This window comes from Gymnoscopelus microlampas (genome assembly GCF_963454915.1).
Source record: "Gymnoscopelus microlampas genome assembly, chromosome: 20".
NCBI lineage: Eukaryota > Metazoa > Chordata > Actinopteri > Myctophiformes > Myctophidae > Gymnoscopelus > Gymnoscopelus microlampas.
The window spans coordinates 39,130,618-39,147,220 of record NC_139957.1 but is presented as its reverse complement, the minus strand read 5'-3'; the positions used below and the strand labels follow the sequence as shown (position 1 = coordinate 39,147,220).

At 41.3% G+C, this 16,603-nt stretch overlaps 1 protein-coding gene across 4 annotated transcripts; it reads left to right on the top strand.

The window, feature by feature from the left end:
- Nucleotides 1–11,731: 11,731 nt before the first annotated feature.
- LOC311036845 (uncharacterized protein) lies at nt 11,732–15,485 on the top strand. 4 transcript variants are annotated; one of them, XM_084045854.1, is made up of 8 exons: nt 11,732–11,928; nt 12,000–12,050; nt 12,322–12,517; nt 12,706–12,758; nt 12,980–13,116; nt 13,227–13,291; nt 13,583–13,662; nt 14,256–15,485. In XM_084045854.1, the coding sequence occupies exons 5-8, from the start codon at nt 13,057–13,059 to the stop codon at nt 14,372–14,374; spliced, it is 324 nt and encodes a 107-aa protein (XP_083901980.1). In that variant the 5' UTR covers nt 11,732–11,928; nt 12,000–12,050; nt 12,322–12,517; nt 12,706–12,758; nt 12,980–13,056; the 3' UTR covers nt 14,375–15,485. The 4 variants fall into 4 exon arrangements, with proteins under 4 accessions (XP_083901980.1, XP_083901981.1, XP_083901982.1 ...); XM_084045856.1 differs by having other exon boundaries at nt 11,901–11,928; nt 11,979–12,050; XM_084045857.1 differs by having other exon boundaries at nt 11,909–11,928; nt 11,979–12,050; nt 12,310–12,517.
- Nucleotides 15,486–16,603: the final 1,118 nt, after the last annotated feature.

Genomic DNA, 16,603 nt, shown 5'->3' with positions numbered 1-16,603 from the left:
GTGGCGGCCATTTTGGGAAATGGCTGCCATAGTTACCACAGGACAAAACTGCGATGGCCCTATAGCCAAAAATGTTCCTTATGGCATGCCCTAACGGTGTGCCAAATGTCATGCTTTTATCGTAAAGTGTACGATTTTTGCTCGAAACGGCCGGACTAATATTGTGTTGAGTTTATACGGTTAGCTTGGTTTGTTATCGGTTCATGAAATACAGATTGAAAAGTATTATAAAAAAATGACAAACATCACTGAGTGTTAATTAGGTGTGTAAGCCTATTAGTGATCTGTTTAATGTTTTGTTTCAAATACACTTTCTTTTCTCTTTTTATCCCACGATTTTTGTATCCCATTTTTTTCACCCAGTGCCAATTGACTAAGCTGTAATCCTGGGCACTACTCTCCCTCTGCCAGCCTGGGGGAGAGCCCCGAACTGAGCTCACTGACCATGATTCTGAGCTCAAGTAGAACTGCTATTAAAAAAATATATGTATTGAATATGTATATTCTTTTAAAGCAAACATTTGTAACTCAAATCTTTGCTTCTAGGCGGGGGTCCCTGGAACAACATGGTCTCCCCTACGTCCGTGTTCAAATACATATCACTTTGGGGGTCCTTGACATGAAAAAGTTTGAGAACCACTGATATAGCATCATTTTTTAAAACAATTTGTAGACTCCCTCAGAAGCAAAGATTTGAGTTACAAATGTTCACTTAAAAATATATAAATATATATTCAACAATTTGCACATATTTTCACGACAAAGATAGCATATCTACAAGCGCATAGCCAGCCAAGGATATGAAGACTGACAGATGAATTCCCCCAATCACATGACACCCCTCTACTACTTGCCCCGCCCGTTCTCTGTCTCTGCCACATTCTCTGCTGTGAATCCCTATTCCCACAGAACCAACCTGGCAACCTGCACTGCAGCTGCACTGCAGGAGAGATCACTGAGAGCGACAGAGTCACAGAGCCCAAACAAATTAATACTAATCTAAATACATATGGAATCCACACAAGACAGCACACACACCTTGCCCATCATCTCAGTCTTGCCAGAGGGCTAAGCGTTCCTTTCTGATAACATTGGTGAGTTGCTACAAACTTTTGTTAGCTACTTTAGCAGCTAAGCAGGTGTTTTGTAGTGATACAAGGACAGGACCATTGCTAAAAATGCATTGCTTGATTTGTTTACCTCTTGTTCAGCATAAGGTATATTGAAGGACTTTGAATGAAAGAAATGTATTTCTGCAACAAAGGAATGTGGTGCTATGGATAATAAGAACAAACTAAACCAGAGTTGAGTTTGCTACTCTTTCTGTAAAGTGTGTTGAAAATGTAAGGTTTGAATTGTACATAGCAAAGGAAGGTATTTGATATGACTGTATTTCATACATTATGGTTAAAAAACACGTCATTATTTCATGTCATTATAAGCCCTTGAAAAAGGTTAAAAACAGTGTTTCATGAGTTAAAAACAACTGCTAAAAAATCATCACTTATTAGAATAAGTGATGATGTCGAAGTCATCTGCCTTAATTCATTGTAAAGTAATTACAGTAATGCTGACTGATCGTCAAAGCCATGTTAAAAAGCACTTTCAGTACAGTTTGAATGTTCTATTATTTACATTTGGAGCTTAAGTGAGCTAGTGTTATGATAGCCACCTGTTGTTCTTGCACAACGTATGGGAAACTAACAGAGTATTTTATTTGTTTTTGTACTGTCTTGCCAGTTCTTACGTTGATCTTTGGATCGTAATCAATTCATGATCAGTTCAAGTCTTATATCTTTCGGTGGGGACCGCTACACACAACTTGATGAAATTGTCTGAAAATTCCAATGCACTGCATGATTCTTTGATGCCTCTTATTCCACATGATGAACAAGAAAGGCAAAATGATTGGTTCTCAAAGGTCAATAAATATAAAGATGGATTCATTAGAGATGTTGATGCCTGGTTCTCAGTAGCCAGAGGACCCCCAAGCCAACCTCAGCTAGAGGCTCATGACAGGCCTACTGAAAGGCCCCAGCAGCAGAAGTAAAAGTAAAGCAAGTAAAAGTCTGGAATTCAAAATGTACTCGAGTTAAAAGTACAGAAGTATTGGCATCAAAATGTACTTAAAGTACCAAAAGTAAAAGTACTCATTTTGCAGAAATGTCCCATTTCAAGTTTTCAAAATGTATAAAAATCTTTTGAAAATAGCAGATCTACAAGCTCACAATGTGTCGCATCGCGATGCATTATGAGCTTGTAGATCGGCTATAACTATTTTCAAAAGATTTGTATGCATTTGAAAACTTGAAAAGGGACATTCTGCATGAGTACTTTTACTTTTGGTACTTTAAGTACATATACTTTGGTACTTTATGCCATTACTTTTTTACTTTTACTCAAGTCAATTTAGAATTCTGGTTTTACTTACGTATTTCTATATTGCAGTATTGATTGTTTTACTTAAGTAAAACATTTGAGTACTTTTTCCACTACTGGTCTATCAGGGGCGTCAATTGGGTATAGCAAGGTATGGCATTATTTTCAATCATACATGCAAGCATTAAAAGGATATGCTGCTTGCTATTGTCCAAATGGAATAGTTACAAGACATGTGCTTCATAAAATAAAATCATGAATGTGATCTATGTCTACAGCATTGATTATTATGTTATTAAATGACTGTAAAATAACTACAAATTCAAATTAGAACAAAATGATGGCTTTCACAAGGTATTATATTCTCCACAACACTTGTATTCCCTATGGTATATACCCAAATGGTATATTCCCCGGTTCAGTAGGTCAGCACAGGTGCAATCCATTATTGTTAAGATTTTTTTCTAGTCAGTGGCAGACAGTTGTACCACTGTTTGACTAATCATGCCTGTTTCATTAAGTTCATCTTAAGGTATAACAGCACTAGTCTTTCTTTCCAAAATTTGGGGTTCCTCCCTGGGGGAGACTAGGGTTGGATCTGGACGTCGTGGCTGCACGTCATTGAAATGGACGTCTAACGATGACACACGAAAGAAGAGGACGCCTGAGTATCACTTCTGTTTGTAATCTATGTAATATCTGTTTGTTTATCTTTGTAATATATGTTTCATTTTGTTGATTTGCAGTGACCTTTGGAGTTGCATCCTGGCGAGGTAACTACACAATCCAAACCGCACACACACACACAGGCACACCGGAAAAAGTGGAGTGGATTCCTGGAGCTACCCCCCCCCCCCCCCTCCTCTCACACAAACACGGTATACAGCTGGTTGCCTCATTCATTCGTTCGCCACCACGGTAAAGGTCGTGGGGCATTTTTATTTTGTCTTTATTTCATTTTGGTTAACCAAGGTTTCAATACATTTGTGAATAACCTGTTTTGAAGGAACAGTGGGTTGTGAATAGTGACTCTCTGTGAACTGACACTAAACTGCGTGGTATTGGACAAACTGTGGACTGGATTGGGGATTATTTTACAATACAAAGTCAAACTGAGGTTTTTTGTGTCTGTGTATTTCATTCATTCTGTTGTTTATTGAGTTGAAGGTATTCTTTTGTGGGTAATCAATCCCTGGTTTCAGGTTTTAAGGTTCATTTGGTTCTACTAATTGTGCATTTAAATCCTGTGTAAGGTTGGCTTTTAAAAAAGTGTTTTTTTTGTCCAGACTGGACTAAATTCGTGTTAGGCTTTGGCCTAACTGGCACCCCAAACAGTAATATCAAAGCTAAACCGTTACATAAAAAGTGGCACCCCAGATGTTTAAAAGGACCTCAATCTCAAGCAAAAACAACTGAGTTCACAGGTGCAAAACCGGATCATTTTCAACAAACAAAGGAACAAACAAGCAAAACTGTGCAAACAAGCTCAGTGGGAAATAACAATTTTATTTATTCAAACGCAATCAAAAAGGGAACATTTGCAATTTCAAAATGGAAAAGTTTGATGGAAACTTGTGGGTCTTTGATGAAATAGAAACTCAGCACCCGTGTTGGTGTCAAACCCACCACCCTCAAACAAATCATCACCACCACCACCACCCTCAAACAATGTCAACTCAAGCTAACCAGCCTCAAATACATGAACCGGATGGAAATTCACCTGCAGTAAGTGAAATAAATCAGATCAATGAACCGGATGGAAATTCACCTGCAATAAGTGAAATAAATCAGATCAATGAACCGGATGGACATTCAACTGCAATGAGTGAGCATGAACTGGAAATTGAAACGCCATATTGAAGTTCTGAGGGTTGTAAATACTGCTCTGCCCCTATTGTACACAATTTGGAACACACTGAATCATCAGTAGCAACATGCTTGAAAAATCTGGAGACCATGAATACAGAAATATTAACACTACTTCAGTGGCTGGAACTGCTGTTCAAACCACACTACAAACCAGTTCTCCTGTCATACCACCTACTGCACCATCTGGTAAGGCGCATCAACATCTGCAGTCCACGCTACGCACTGGTGGAGGTACACGTCGGGAGAACGTACAAGGTGACCTGCGAGGAGGATTTATGGGCAAATCTCCCATTAAACTCCAATGAACCACCTTTGGACAGCGTGAGGACACCTCAGATCTATTGCGTTATTTGGAAAAGTGCCGTGACTTTCTCGCCATGCAGCCCCTATTGGATGAGGAACTCATTGTGACACTCAGGAATGTGTTTCATGGCACTGCCAGAGACTAGTGGGATGTAGTAGGCCAGGAGACCAACACCTGGGCGTGTTGGTCTATGAGGACGAATTGGCTGAGAGTTCGAACCCGAGTACAGGGTGAAGACGAAAGCCTTAGACATTTTGCCTATATGTACAGGTCTCTGTGCCAACGTTGGCAGCCTCAGCACAAGCAAGCTGCGAAGCAGTGGAGTGAACACGGTGGATTGCGTTGGTTCGACTTGGACAACAGCTGGCAAAAGACAGGGAAAATCGGCGTGTTTATGACCAGAGAGTACAGACAACAACACCAAAAACAAGACAGAATAATGCTGTAAAAGTCACAGTCACTGTGAATACAACCACTTCTTCCAAAGCTCCAGCACCGTTCTGTTGGCGTTGCAAGGGCACACATGCTCCTGCTACACGTCCCCTTGCGGATGATGGAAAGAAAAGTAAGGGATATCAGTCTTTTTCAGGACAAGGTCCCCAGGCTGGTGCCAACACGGTAACTTCTGTGCAATTATTTTCCCTGAAGCTTTCCGCATCTCACCCACTTAAACAAACCTCAAAGCAGCCATCACTCCAATTGATGGTGCCCGTAGCGATAGGACATTGGAAAGGGAGAGCGATTGTGGACACTGGCTCCTCCTTCACACTGCTTAATCGGGGCCTATGGACAGCAATGAAGGAAAGGGGAAAAGGTGACATGACTCCTTGGACTAAGGGTCCCATATACTTGGCCGATGGAGAGCAGAAAACACCAGTGGGTCAGAGTGAAGTGAAGTACAACTTACATGGCAACTTACAATGGACTCAAGCCACTGCTGTAGGTGTTAGCTTTCGCTAGCAGAAGCCTAAACAAAGCGGAGAGAAATTACTCAACCAGCGAACTGGAGTGCCTAGCTGTTGTGTGGTCCGGAAATAATAAAATCTTCCGACTTTATTATTTTTTTCTAGATAAACTTTATTTTGACGCGCTATTCCTCCCACAGTTTGGGCCTGACAGACTGCAGTATGCTTATGCAGACTGCCTATCACATAATCACCTCTGTGTCCTGTACAGGCCACCATCGGAGGCCGGTCTCTTTGATGTGGGACCTGAGACGAGGGCGTGGCTGCACGTCATTGAGCTGGACATCTGATGATGACACACGAAAGAAGGAAAACGCCTGAGTATCACTTCAGTTTTTAATATATTGTAATATATGTATTATCTGTTTGTTTATGTTTTTAATATATGTTTCATTTTGTCTCTCTGTTGATTTTCAGTGACCTTTCGAGTTACATCATGGCAAGGTAACGACACAATCCAAACCCCTACCAAAGTGTGTATGTGTGCGCGATTTAGTGTTGACTATAGTAGACTATAGATCTTCCGGGTTTCTTCTTCTTTCTTTCAAGATAAAGTTTATTTTGCCGCGCTACTACTCCCACAGTTTGGGCCTGACAGACTGCACAGTATGCTTATGCAGACTGCCTATCACATCATCACCTCTGTGTCCTGTACAGGCCACCATCGGAGGCCGGTCTCTTTGATGTGGGACCTGAGACGAGGGCGTGGCTGCACGTCATTGAGCTGGACATCTGATGATGACACACGAAAGAAGGAAAACGCCTGAGTATCACTTCAGTTTTTAATATATTGTAATATATGTATTATCTGTTTGTTTATGTTTTTAATATATGTTTCATTTTGTCTCTCTGTTGATTTTCAGTGACCTTTCGAGTTACATCATGGCAAGGTAACGACACAATCCAAACCCCTACCAAAGTGTGTATGTGTGCGCGATTTAGTGTTGACTATAGTAGACTATAGATCTTCCGGGTTTCTTCTTCTTTCTTTCAAGATAAAGTTTATTTTGCCGCGCTACTACTCCCACAGTTTGGGCCTGACAGACTGCACAGTATGCTTATGCAGACTGCCTATCACATAATCACCTCTGTGTCCTGTACAGGCCACCATCGGAGGCCGGTCTCTTTGATGTGGGACCTGAGACGAGGGCGTGGCTGCACGTCATTGAGCTGGACATCTGATGATGACACACGAAAGAAGGAAAACGCCTGAGTATCACTTCAGTTTTTAATATATTGTAATATATGTATTATCTGTTTGTTTATGTTTTTAATATATGTTTCATTTTGTCTCTCTGTTGATTTTCAGTGACCTTTCGAGTTGCATCATGGCAAGGTAACGACACAATCCAAACCCCTACCAAAGTGTGTATGTGTGCGCGATTTAGTGTTGACTATAGTAGACTATAGATCTTCCGGGTTTCTTCTTCTTTCTTTCAAGATAAAGTTTATTTTGCCGCGCTACTACTCCCACAGTTTGGGCCTGACAGACTGCACAGTATGCTTATGCAGACTGCCTATCACATAATCACCTCTGTGTCCTGTACAGGCCACCATCGGAGGCCGGTCTCTTTGATGTGGGACCTGAGACGAGGGCGTGGCTGCACGTCATTGAGCTGGACATCTGATGATGACACACGAAAGAAGGAAGATGCCTGAGTATCACTTCTGTTTTTAATATATGTATTATCTGTTTGTTTATGTTTTTAGACTATAGTAATCTTCCGACTTTCTTATTCTTTCTTTCAAGATAAAGTTTATTTTGCTGCGCTACTACTCCTACAGTTTGGGCCTGACAGACTGCACAGCATGCTTATGCAGACTGCCTATCACATAATCACCTCTGTGTCCTGTACAGACCATGTGGGACCTGAGACGAGGGAGTGGCTGCACGTCATTGAGCTGGACATCTGATGATGATACACGCAAGAAGGAAGACGCCTAAGTATCACTTCTGCTTTTAATATATTGTAATATATGTATTATCTGTTTGTTTATGTTTGTAATATGTTTAATTTTGTCTCGCTGTTGATTTGCAGTGACCTTCAGATTAATCAAACTGTGTGATGAAGCAAGGGAAAGTCATTCATCATTGGTGGTTTTGCCATTACCTGAGGAGGAAATTGCAAGGCAAAATTCATGGTTTCAACCAAAAATGTATATTCTGGAAGGTTTTGTACAGGATGTACACCTGTGGCTATCAGAGGTGAAACAGCAAATGCATGTCATTATTCAGAAGGAACTACCAATACATGTCACTGTTGAAAAGGAGCCACAAACACCGGTCACTGCTGAAAGTGAAATGTGGAGTGCTGTACATTCTGATGACATTGGACCCCATGACAGTATATCAAATGTATCAAAATCCACACACAAATCCACTCCATCAAAATTATCTTCAACTTCATCTGCTCATCATAGCTCAGGCTGAAAAGGCTGCTCTCATGGAACAGGTGGCTGGCTTACACAAAAATATGAAATTGAAGCATAACAGGAACAACTCAGAATGCAAAAGGAGCAACTGGAAATGGAGACTCAGCTGGAAGCAGCAAATGCAAAGGCCCATGTACTGGAAACCATGGGCCAAGGAACTCATCAAGAGTGTCAAGTGGGACAAAAAGGAGCTGCTGCTCCAAAGGAAACAACCCCATTCAACCCAAATGCAAATACATACCTACCTACCTAAAAAGGAAACAATGGAAACCACAAAGCCTCCCTCCCAGCCACAGGTTGTGAGACCAAAACAACCACTTCATGAAAAATCTGCCAAAGCTCATTACATGACTCCTCTAATGCAATACTCTCTCCCCAGGCAAAATGTTCAAACCGAAAATATAATAAACCAAAATGTGCAAACTGAAAATGTACAGCTTCATGGGAAAAAGAATGTTCAAGGTCATGTCACTCACACTACACCCCCTGCAGGTGATATTTGTAATGTGCTACGAAGACAGAATGAAAAAACTGCTTTACTGGTTAAGCAAAATCTGTATTCCACTTTACCACCAAGAGACATTCCAGTTTATGATGGTGACCCATTGCAATATGAAATGTTTATCAGGGCATTTGAGAGAGGAGTGGAGAAAAAGACTGACGATTACAGTGACTGCTTACATTACTTTGAACAATATACAAAAGGCCATCCATACAAGCTCGGATAAACCTGGAGGAACAAGGCATGCAAGCTACAGGAGAGGCATGGACATCGTGCTAAGCTTTCTGACCTTGTACAATTCATAGAGAGACAGGTAAAAAATACTGTCTGACCCACTGTTTGGAAACATACAAGATGCTAAGCAAACTACAACTGTCAAAACCTCAACCATCATCAAACCAAGAGACACAAGAGACATTCCAAGAAGCAGTTTTGCCACAACAGTAACACCCATAGAAACGGCAGTGCAGTCAAATGGAGTGGAAAGAAGTGTATTCATCAGCTATCATAATGATTGTCTTTTCTGCAATAAAAGTGGTCACACATTGGAGCGGTGTCCACAGATGAAATAGAGAAGACACAGAGAGAAGATGCACTACTTAAAGGAAAAGGGAGTCTGTTTTTGGCTGTTTGAAAAGAGGACACTTAAGCAGAGACTGCACAAGTCGTTTAACCTGTGATACGTGTGAACAAAACCATCCTGATATACTCCACATTGAAGAAACCAGTGGTGAGCTGTGGATTTTTGAACTAAGGGTACTGTATTTTATGACGTCACGTGCGCAGGCATGTGCACATAGCCACTTACTAATACTGTATTCAACATGTGATTATTAATGTATTTATATTTCTTATTATTTTGTTGCATTGTTAATTTGTTGTTTTTATTTTTGTTTCAATTAATCAATTATTTTATTTTCCTTTAGTTTTATATAAAAGCCCTTTACATAGACTCACCCACAGATAAGCAGTTAAAATAATCAGACAACTTGTCTTTGTCTTGTCTCAGAGAACTGGGTGCTCTGCTAAGCAATCCCCTTCACACTCTGCAGTGCACATTCAATTCAAGTACATGGCTTTTCTCCAGTAGCCTAATGTTATGCAAAGCAGCCAGGTAGACGCTATTGAGAATGTCTCGCCACTGACGGCGCTAACCTTCAGAGGCTATTGTTTAAACTTTAAGGTGTTAACGACCGCCGCTGACGGTGAGTGCATGTTGAGCACGCGCGGCCCCCACAGTCTCATAACTAAGGGTACGCCGTACCCGCCCGTACCCCCTAGAGCTCAACCCTGGAAGAAACGGAAAAGAAATCAATAGGAAACAATGCTGTCGTCTCACCTCACACATGTGGTCATATTGGGGCCGGTGATGAAACGTCCATCTTCTCCATAGTACCCGTTCAAGTGAAGAGCCACAGGGAGACAGTGTTGCAAACATATGCATTTTTGGACCATGGAAGCACATCCACATTCTGCACTGAAAACTTAATGAGAAGGCTAAACATTACCGGACAAAAAACTAATATTCTTCTCCGCACAATGAACCAAGTGAAGCCTGAGACCAGTCACCATATCTCAGGTTTGGAAATAGCCAAGTTGGACAAAAATGATTTCATACAACTCCCTAATGTGTTCACTCATAAAACCATGCCTGTCTCACAACACAATATTCCAAAAACAACAGGGCTTGTCACCATGGCCTTATTTGAAACATATCAAACTGCAAGAAATAGACTCTGGTGTTGACCTACTGATTGGCAGAAATGCTTCAAAGTTATTGGAACCTTTTTGGAGGTGGTTAACAGCCAGGCAGATCGACCATATGCTGTGAGGACCCTATTGGGGTGGGTCATCTATGGTCCCTTGATAGGAGACAACAATGTCAGGCATGAGACTGGCTGCACTGCTGCGGCTGTCAATCAAATCATATATCCAGAAAAACAATCAGGACTTCAGTGAAAGAACAAGCAAGGAAATGGAAGCCAAGTCAGGGTAGGATGAAAGATGGACTACTGCGTGAAACAGATCTGTTCCGCAAGGTGGCTTGCCTCCCACAAGAAACGTTGGTGGTTATGTCCTCATACCCTTTCGCCATGGTCTGGAACAGCAATATTAAAGGTTACATTTTATTTTTCTTTCAGCTAGTTCCCATCATGGCTGCACCTTCCTCGATCATCACCTGCTTGTCTGTCTCAGCACACCCTAAATTTGCTATTTGTCTTGCGTTTCAGCATCCTTCTCCCTCCGCCTCAGATAAACCATCTCTACCTCACCTCTCGCTTTATCCACCTCTCTTGCTTTATCGTCTAACCTTCTAACCTGGGCTTATACTCAAATGTAGTCATTTCTGTTCTCATCCCTCCATGTTGCTTCTAATGAGAATCGTAGCATTTTCAATCCGGCCGCCTCTAGTTCTTTGCCCTCTACTAACATGACCACTTGCCCGGTGATTTATTGACTATGGTTCACATAATTTATTTTCTGATATTGCACTAACATGTTTGTGCTGTCTTTTTCAGGTCATGTATGCCAGGGATGTGTGGTTGGAGGATGGAAAGGAGACAGAGGGTACAATTCCTAATAATTGGATCGACAGGGGTAAGGGAACCATTAGATGGCCAAATGCCAAACAAACACAACTTACAAGATGAGAAAGGACCCCCAGGAGGACTGGCTGACGTCCCAGTTAGTCAAGATAAAGATGACTTCAGGCAGGTTTTTGGATCATTTACTCAATAATTCAAGTACAAATAGTTGAATCAATGTTTACAGTTGAATTGTATAACTTCTAGTTAAAGCTTGTGAATGTGACAACTACAACCTGACCAGCCAAGCAGAGGAGGAAGAGGAGGATGTGGATGTGGTGATAAGAGGGAAGAGGAAACCTGTTAAAAGACAAGATGATGACTGATGTAGAGTTCATATGTTTCTCAAGTAACTTCTAAATATGAAATGTGTTAACAGAAACTGGGCCTCACATTGTAGACCATTCATGTTTTATATGACGTTTTGGAGCATTATGGGTAACTTTCTTCTATAATCAATTTATAAGTCCATTGTCAAAAATGACAATCAAATGCTTTAATAAGCCGTATAGGTGCCCTCCTTTCCTATCGCACCAAGGAAGTTGAAGTCCAGCCAGGACAACAATGTGTTACTCAATGCTTGTTGAGTATTGATGTCAATTTATGAAATACCAGTAAGACTCCCTAATCGGGAGATAAGCGACCGTAGGTCACATGTATACAGAAGAGGGCTGTAACGGCGATTGGTTCCTAGTTGTGTGGAGGGATTGTTTGTGGGGGGCAAGCCCCCGAGTTACGGCATTTTATGTGAGCTGCAGTGGCAGGGGGTCCTTTATGTTTCAGACTCTGAAAATCAAGCCCTGGATGGCCTGGTGGATGTCGTGGTGGACACCATGTCTGTCGAGTTGGAGCATGCTGAGGGGTCTTGGCACAGGGAGATGTCTACACACAGTGAGTATGAATCACATTTAAGCAGTCACCTTTTGTATTTGGTATCTAAGAACATTCTTTGTCTTTTCCAGGCTCCCGACATGCAAGTGTAGCACCTCGGAGCAGAGAAATGTCCACACCCCGTGAGTATTCACTTTCTCCATTGCACCAACACATTTTAAGTACAGTCAGTACAAGGTGTTACATGTTGTGCATACTAAAGAAATCATTACCATACCTAATTCACAAGCAATGAGTAAGTAGTTACAGGCTCAATGTGTTGAACTATGTGTATCAGAGGAGATGTGTGATTGTCAACATCTAAGACCAACCAGTAGGGGTAGTCTTTTTCAGTGTGACATGGTGTTGTAGTAGTATTATGTCCAAGTATTAAGTCTTTAGTGATGGCTCCAGCCATCAGGCACAGTGATGGCTCCAGACACAGTGTCGGATACCGGCACAGCATCAGGACCAGCCACGACTCCAGGTACAGCAACAGCTCGGAGGCACTCTGTCAGGTCCAGACATGATGACAGGTCCCACCGCAGTGATGGGTCGAGGAACACGGTCAGGTCCAGACATGACAGATCCAGGGACACGGTCAGGCATGGTGAGTTGTCCAAAGGCCCCAAGTAATCAAAACCTTTACAATTCAGCAAGTAGTATCGTGCACCCCTAATTGTTACAATATGACATATTTATTATTTCTCATCTAATGTATAGTCATCTGTCTTGGAAAGTTTTAATGCAAAAATATCACTTTGTAATTTCTAAAATGTACTTTTGTTCTTATTACAGGTGCTATGCAGTGACTGAGAGGCCAACATGGGCATTCCCATTGCCAGCACAAGGTAAGTTCTGAGCTATTTCAATGAAGACCCCCAACAAACTGGGGGACACTTAATTTGCAACCCTTCTCTCTTCTGCCCATTCTCTCCTTTCTTCCTTTACTGTTCTCTCTGTCTCCTCTCCTATCGGGACACAAAAACTGCTCTTCAATTATATCAGTGTTTTGTATCATTGTAGGGTGGTGTCTATAACATGTCTCTGTGTACACTTACTTATTTTTCAGTATACCAGAAGAAAGTCCTGACCATATCAATATTCACTAAAGAACCTGCCTCTTCAGCGGCCAGTCATGTTGAGAGAATGGAGGACTTCCAGAGAGAGGAGCAACTCCTCAGTGATGTCCAAGCTTTTAATACCCTGGTAGGCTTTTCAAGAGTCTGGAAGTAATGAACAGCATAAGATGCACTCGCACACTTTTTACGTTCCTCTGGGATATGTCAGTGAAAGTTTTCATGGACTTATTCCAACAGGTGCTGCAACTTTCCCGTTATAGAGGGAAGGACGTTAAGGACTGTGTCCACAAAGTTCTTGACAGGTATGTTTCAACATACACTATGAATTAACCCCTGTGTGATGTTTGGGTGCGCTGTGGTTTTCAATGTGTGAACACTTATTTGGTTAATTCTTCTAGATGAGCGCCTGACTGCATGTTTCCATTAATTTGCCTTTTTTTTTTTTAGCTTAACACCTGAATCCTCTGTTATGTCATGTCAATGACATAATGGTTGAACATTAAGTGAAAATTAGTAGTATAAAGGGTTTATACCATGTTTTACAATAAATCCTAATCCTACTACATTATCAAATGTAATTTGTTTTTCTTAAGGCTCTTCAGTAACAGTCTGATGGCACAGTTGAACATGAAGGGGGAAAAAGAGAAGACTGCGGCTTTCAGCGCAATACAAGGTAAGCCCATATTTCATGTTGACCAAGGACAAAATCAAAATGTAATTGGGTAAAACATGTCCTTTCCGGTTGACATAGAAAAAATACAATGCCAACTGTCTACCGTTACCGTTGCTATCATAACATTTTAAATAACTGGTGGTTAGGTGTAGAAGGGAGATGGCTTTGTATTAAACTAGTTGTGGATGTACAAGCATTTTTGCATGTCAATATGGAGACTCGCAATCAGTTTTATTGTCACTTCCACAACACACACTAGGCAAACAGGGGAGCAAAATGCCATTCTCCTCAACTCATGATGCACATTAAAAAGAGGCAAACATTAAAAAGTAAAGAGCAGACAACATTGGTAAAAAGTGCTGATGCATTCAAAGTGCAATCCATCTTTCAAGATGTTGGTTTTGGGGGCAATACATGGTTCAGGGTTCTGATGGTTTGGGGCAGCTGTTGGATGACCTGCTGGTGCTTCCCCCTGAGCTCTTGAACCTCCTACCAGATGGCAGGAGTTCAATCGAGCTGTGTATTATGTCAGATAGGGACTAGGACAGCATGTTGCCTTTGCACATTTTTTATTGCCTTTTTCTACTATGCAGATGCAGTCATGAAATTCGACCCAGAAGCCACAGAGGACCTCATAAGGCAGCATGCCGCAGACCACCTCAAGCATGCTCCAGCGAGAAGGGGAGGACACACAGCAGGCACTCAGGACTGATTTAACTTGAACTTTCACTGTCCATTGTGGGGGATCTTAGTGTCACAGTATTGTACAGTGTTGTGTAATTTGAACTTGTGTTCTGTTCAACGAAGTAGCTCTGGTTGGACCTTACCCTGGTAGCTCACTGGCTATTCAGTACAGCACTTGTTTAATATGTTTCAGTTGTTGTGGAACCGGCCCAAGCAAAAAGGGTGTCCCTGCAAAGTAAGCTGTGCTATTATGTTTTATTATTATTTTATTTTCATTCGACTAGTGACGTGGACTTGGACTTAGCCCCCCTCGGACATACCTGTGGACTACACCAGGTACAAATGACTTTTTTGTTGCTCTCCCTCATGGAGCTACTTGCGGATTATACCAGGGTCAGTCCACCCTAGGTGGACACGCACTGACCTTTTGCACCTTAATCCCATGTATAACGCACTGACTTTTTTGTCTTTTTTTTAATTGTACTCTTTTTCTCTAAGCACCTTAACGTCATAAGTATATCATGCACAGTATACGTACATTGCTGCTATGCTCAGGCACCTTAGTTTTTATTATCTCAGGTACTTTGTAAATATGTAGATAACTTGTTTGGCCTTCTGCTGTTCTCTTGTTTGATCTCCTTCCCACTTGCCCCCCACCCCTCTTCTTCTTCCCCCCCTCTTCTTTCTATGGAAATTAACGTTGCGCTGGGAACGATGTACAAAAACGAATTTCACCCACTTTTGTACCTTGTAAACCTGTGATGTGACAATAAACCTGATTCTGATTCTGACGTGTAAAAAAAAAAAAAGAGAAGTTAACTGCTCTGTTCTGGATCAAGCTTAATCAGCCCTGGTGACTGCTTTGTGTGTGCTTTGTGTTAAGTGGCTGTCCCGCTTCTGTTCTGTCAAAAATAATTCAAAGCTGGCTTGATCTGCTGTTTGTTTGAATACTTAATTAGTCAGATAGGTAAACGTCATGAGGTACGTTAAGGCTAAAAGGATAACACAAGTCCTGGGGACTTGTTTCCATTGTGGTCCTATGAACTAGATTCCATTTCAGGGGGTCTAGTTCCAGTCCACAAATATTCCACAATCATATGGAATATTTGTGGAATACTGTAATTGTGGAACATTTGTTTGCGCAGCTGTGTATTCACAAGAAGAATAAAGAGATAATAAGGAAATAAGTGTGTATTGAATTGTGATTTGTTTGTAAACCTCTGTGTACTGTATTCCCAGTTTTCAGAAGGTGGCATAACCATTTGATCTTGTTCATTTTCCTGTAGCTTTGTTTGATTAGCTTAGCAGCATGTTAACTACTAACTATGTTAAAGCTACAGGAAAATGAACAGGAAATGGGGATTACAGTTATGCACCGAGCCTAGAAGAAGTGGATTGTTTGATTAGTTTATTGAATATTAAAATTCAAAAGGATAAAAAACACAAGAAAGCCCGTAGGCTTGTTTCAATCGTGGTCCTTTGGGAAAGGGGACATAGGGAGCTACAATACAATACAATATAATAACATAAAAAACATAAAACAAGGCCAAATAAAACTTACAAATTCAAAAAGGACAAACAGAAGACTAAACATCAACTAAACAAAAATTAAGATTGGGGTAAAGATGTCTATAATTAGTCTAAATTTGACGTAGAAAAGATGACCACATTTGGACTAGAATAAGCCCTTATGTAGAGGTTTGGACGTTCAGAAGACATCCGAAAAAAAAAAGACGCAATTAAAACTTTCATTCTGCACCCTTCAGGGACCAAAATGGGACGTTCAAAAATGACCTCATTGCACATTGGGAATAAAATAATATACTGTATATGTGAAAACATCTGTTCCATTCCTGTTGTTCCCTGAAGATGAAATGGTCGAGCTCGTTTGCCTGACCCCCAATTGTTATAATTGATCGTTCCTTCCGACCGACCGAGAGGCATACCGGACCGAGGTGGAAGGGCAACACTGCCCTCTAGTGGATACATCCAGTTTGTACACGCACATGTTAACCCAGAGTACAGAAGTCCTGACGTCACTCGTCCATCCCCTGGGTCGTAAAGTCATTTCCCTATGGAGAATAACATTGGGTCATCATAGAATCGTCTCATAAGAATTGTGGTCCAAAAATAAACAAACTGCCTCGGCGATATTGTCAGGGAGGAGCCTCGGCATTGTTTATGATAGTCAGTCACTCATATTTGAAAAAGTCAGTTTCTGGCAAATTTAACTAATTCGGCAGAAGTAACATTAGCG

Excerpts from the sequence above, each read along its gene's own strand:
- LOC311036845 (XM_084045854.1), top strand. The coding sequence starts at position 13,057 with ATGGAGGACTTCCAGAGAGAGGAGCAACTCCTCAGTGATGTCCAAGCT. Across the intron at positions 13,117-13,226 it reads TCCAAGCTTTTAATACCCTG|GTGCTGCAACTTTCCCGTTA; the intron begins GTAGGCTTTTCA and ends TTATTCCAACAG. Across the intron at positions 13,292-13,582 it reads GTCCACAAAGTTCTTGACAG|GCTCTTCAGTAACAGTCTGA; the intron begins GTATGTTTCAAC and ends GTTTTTCTTAAG.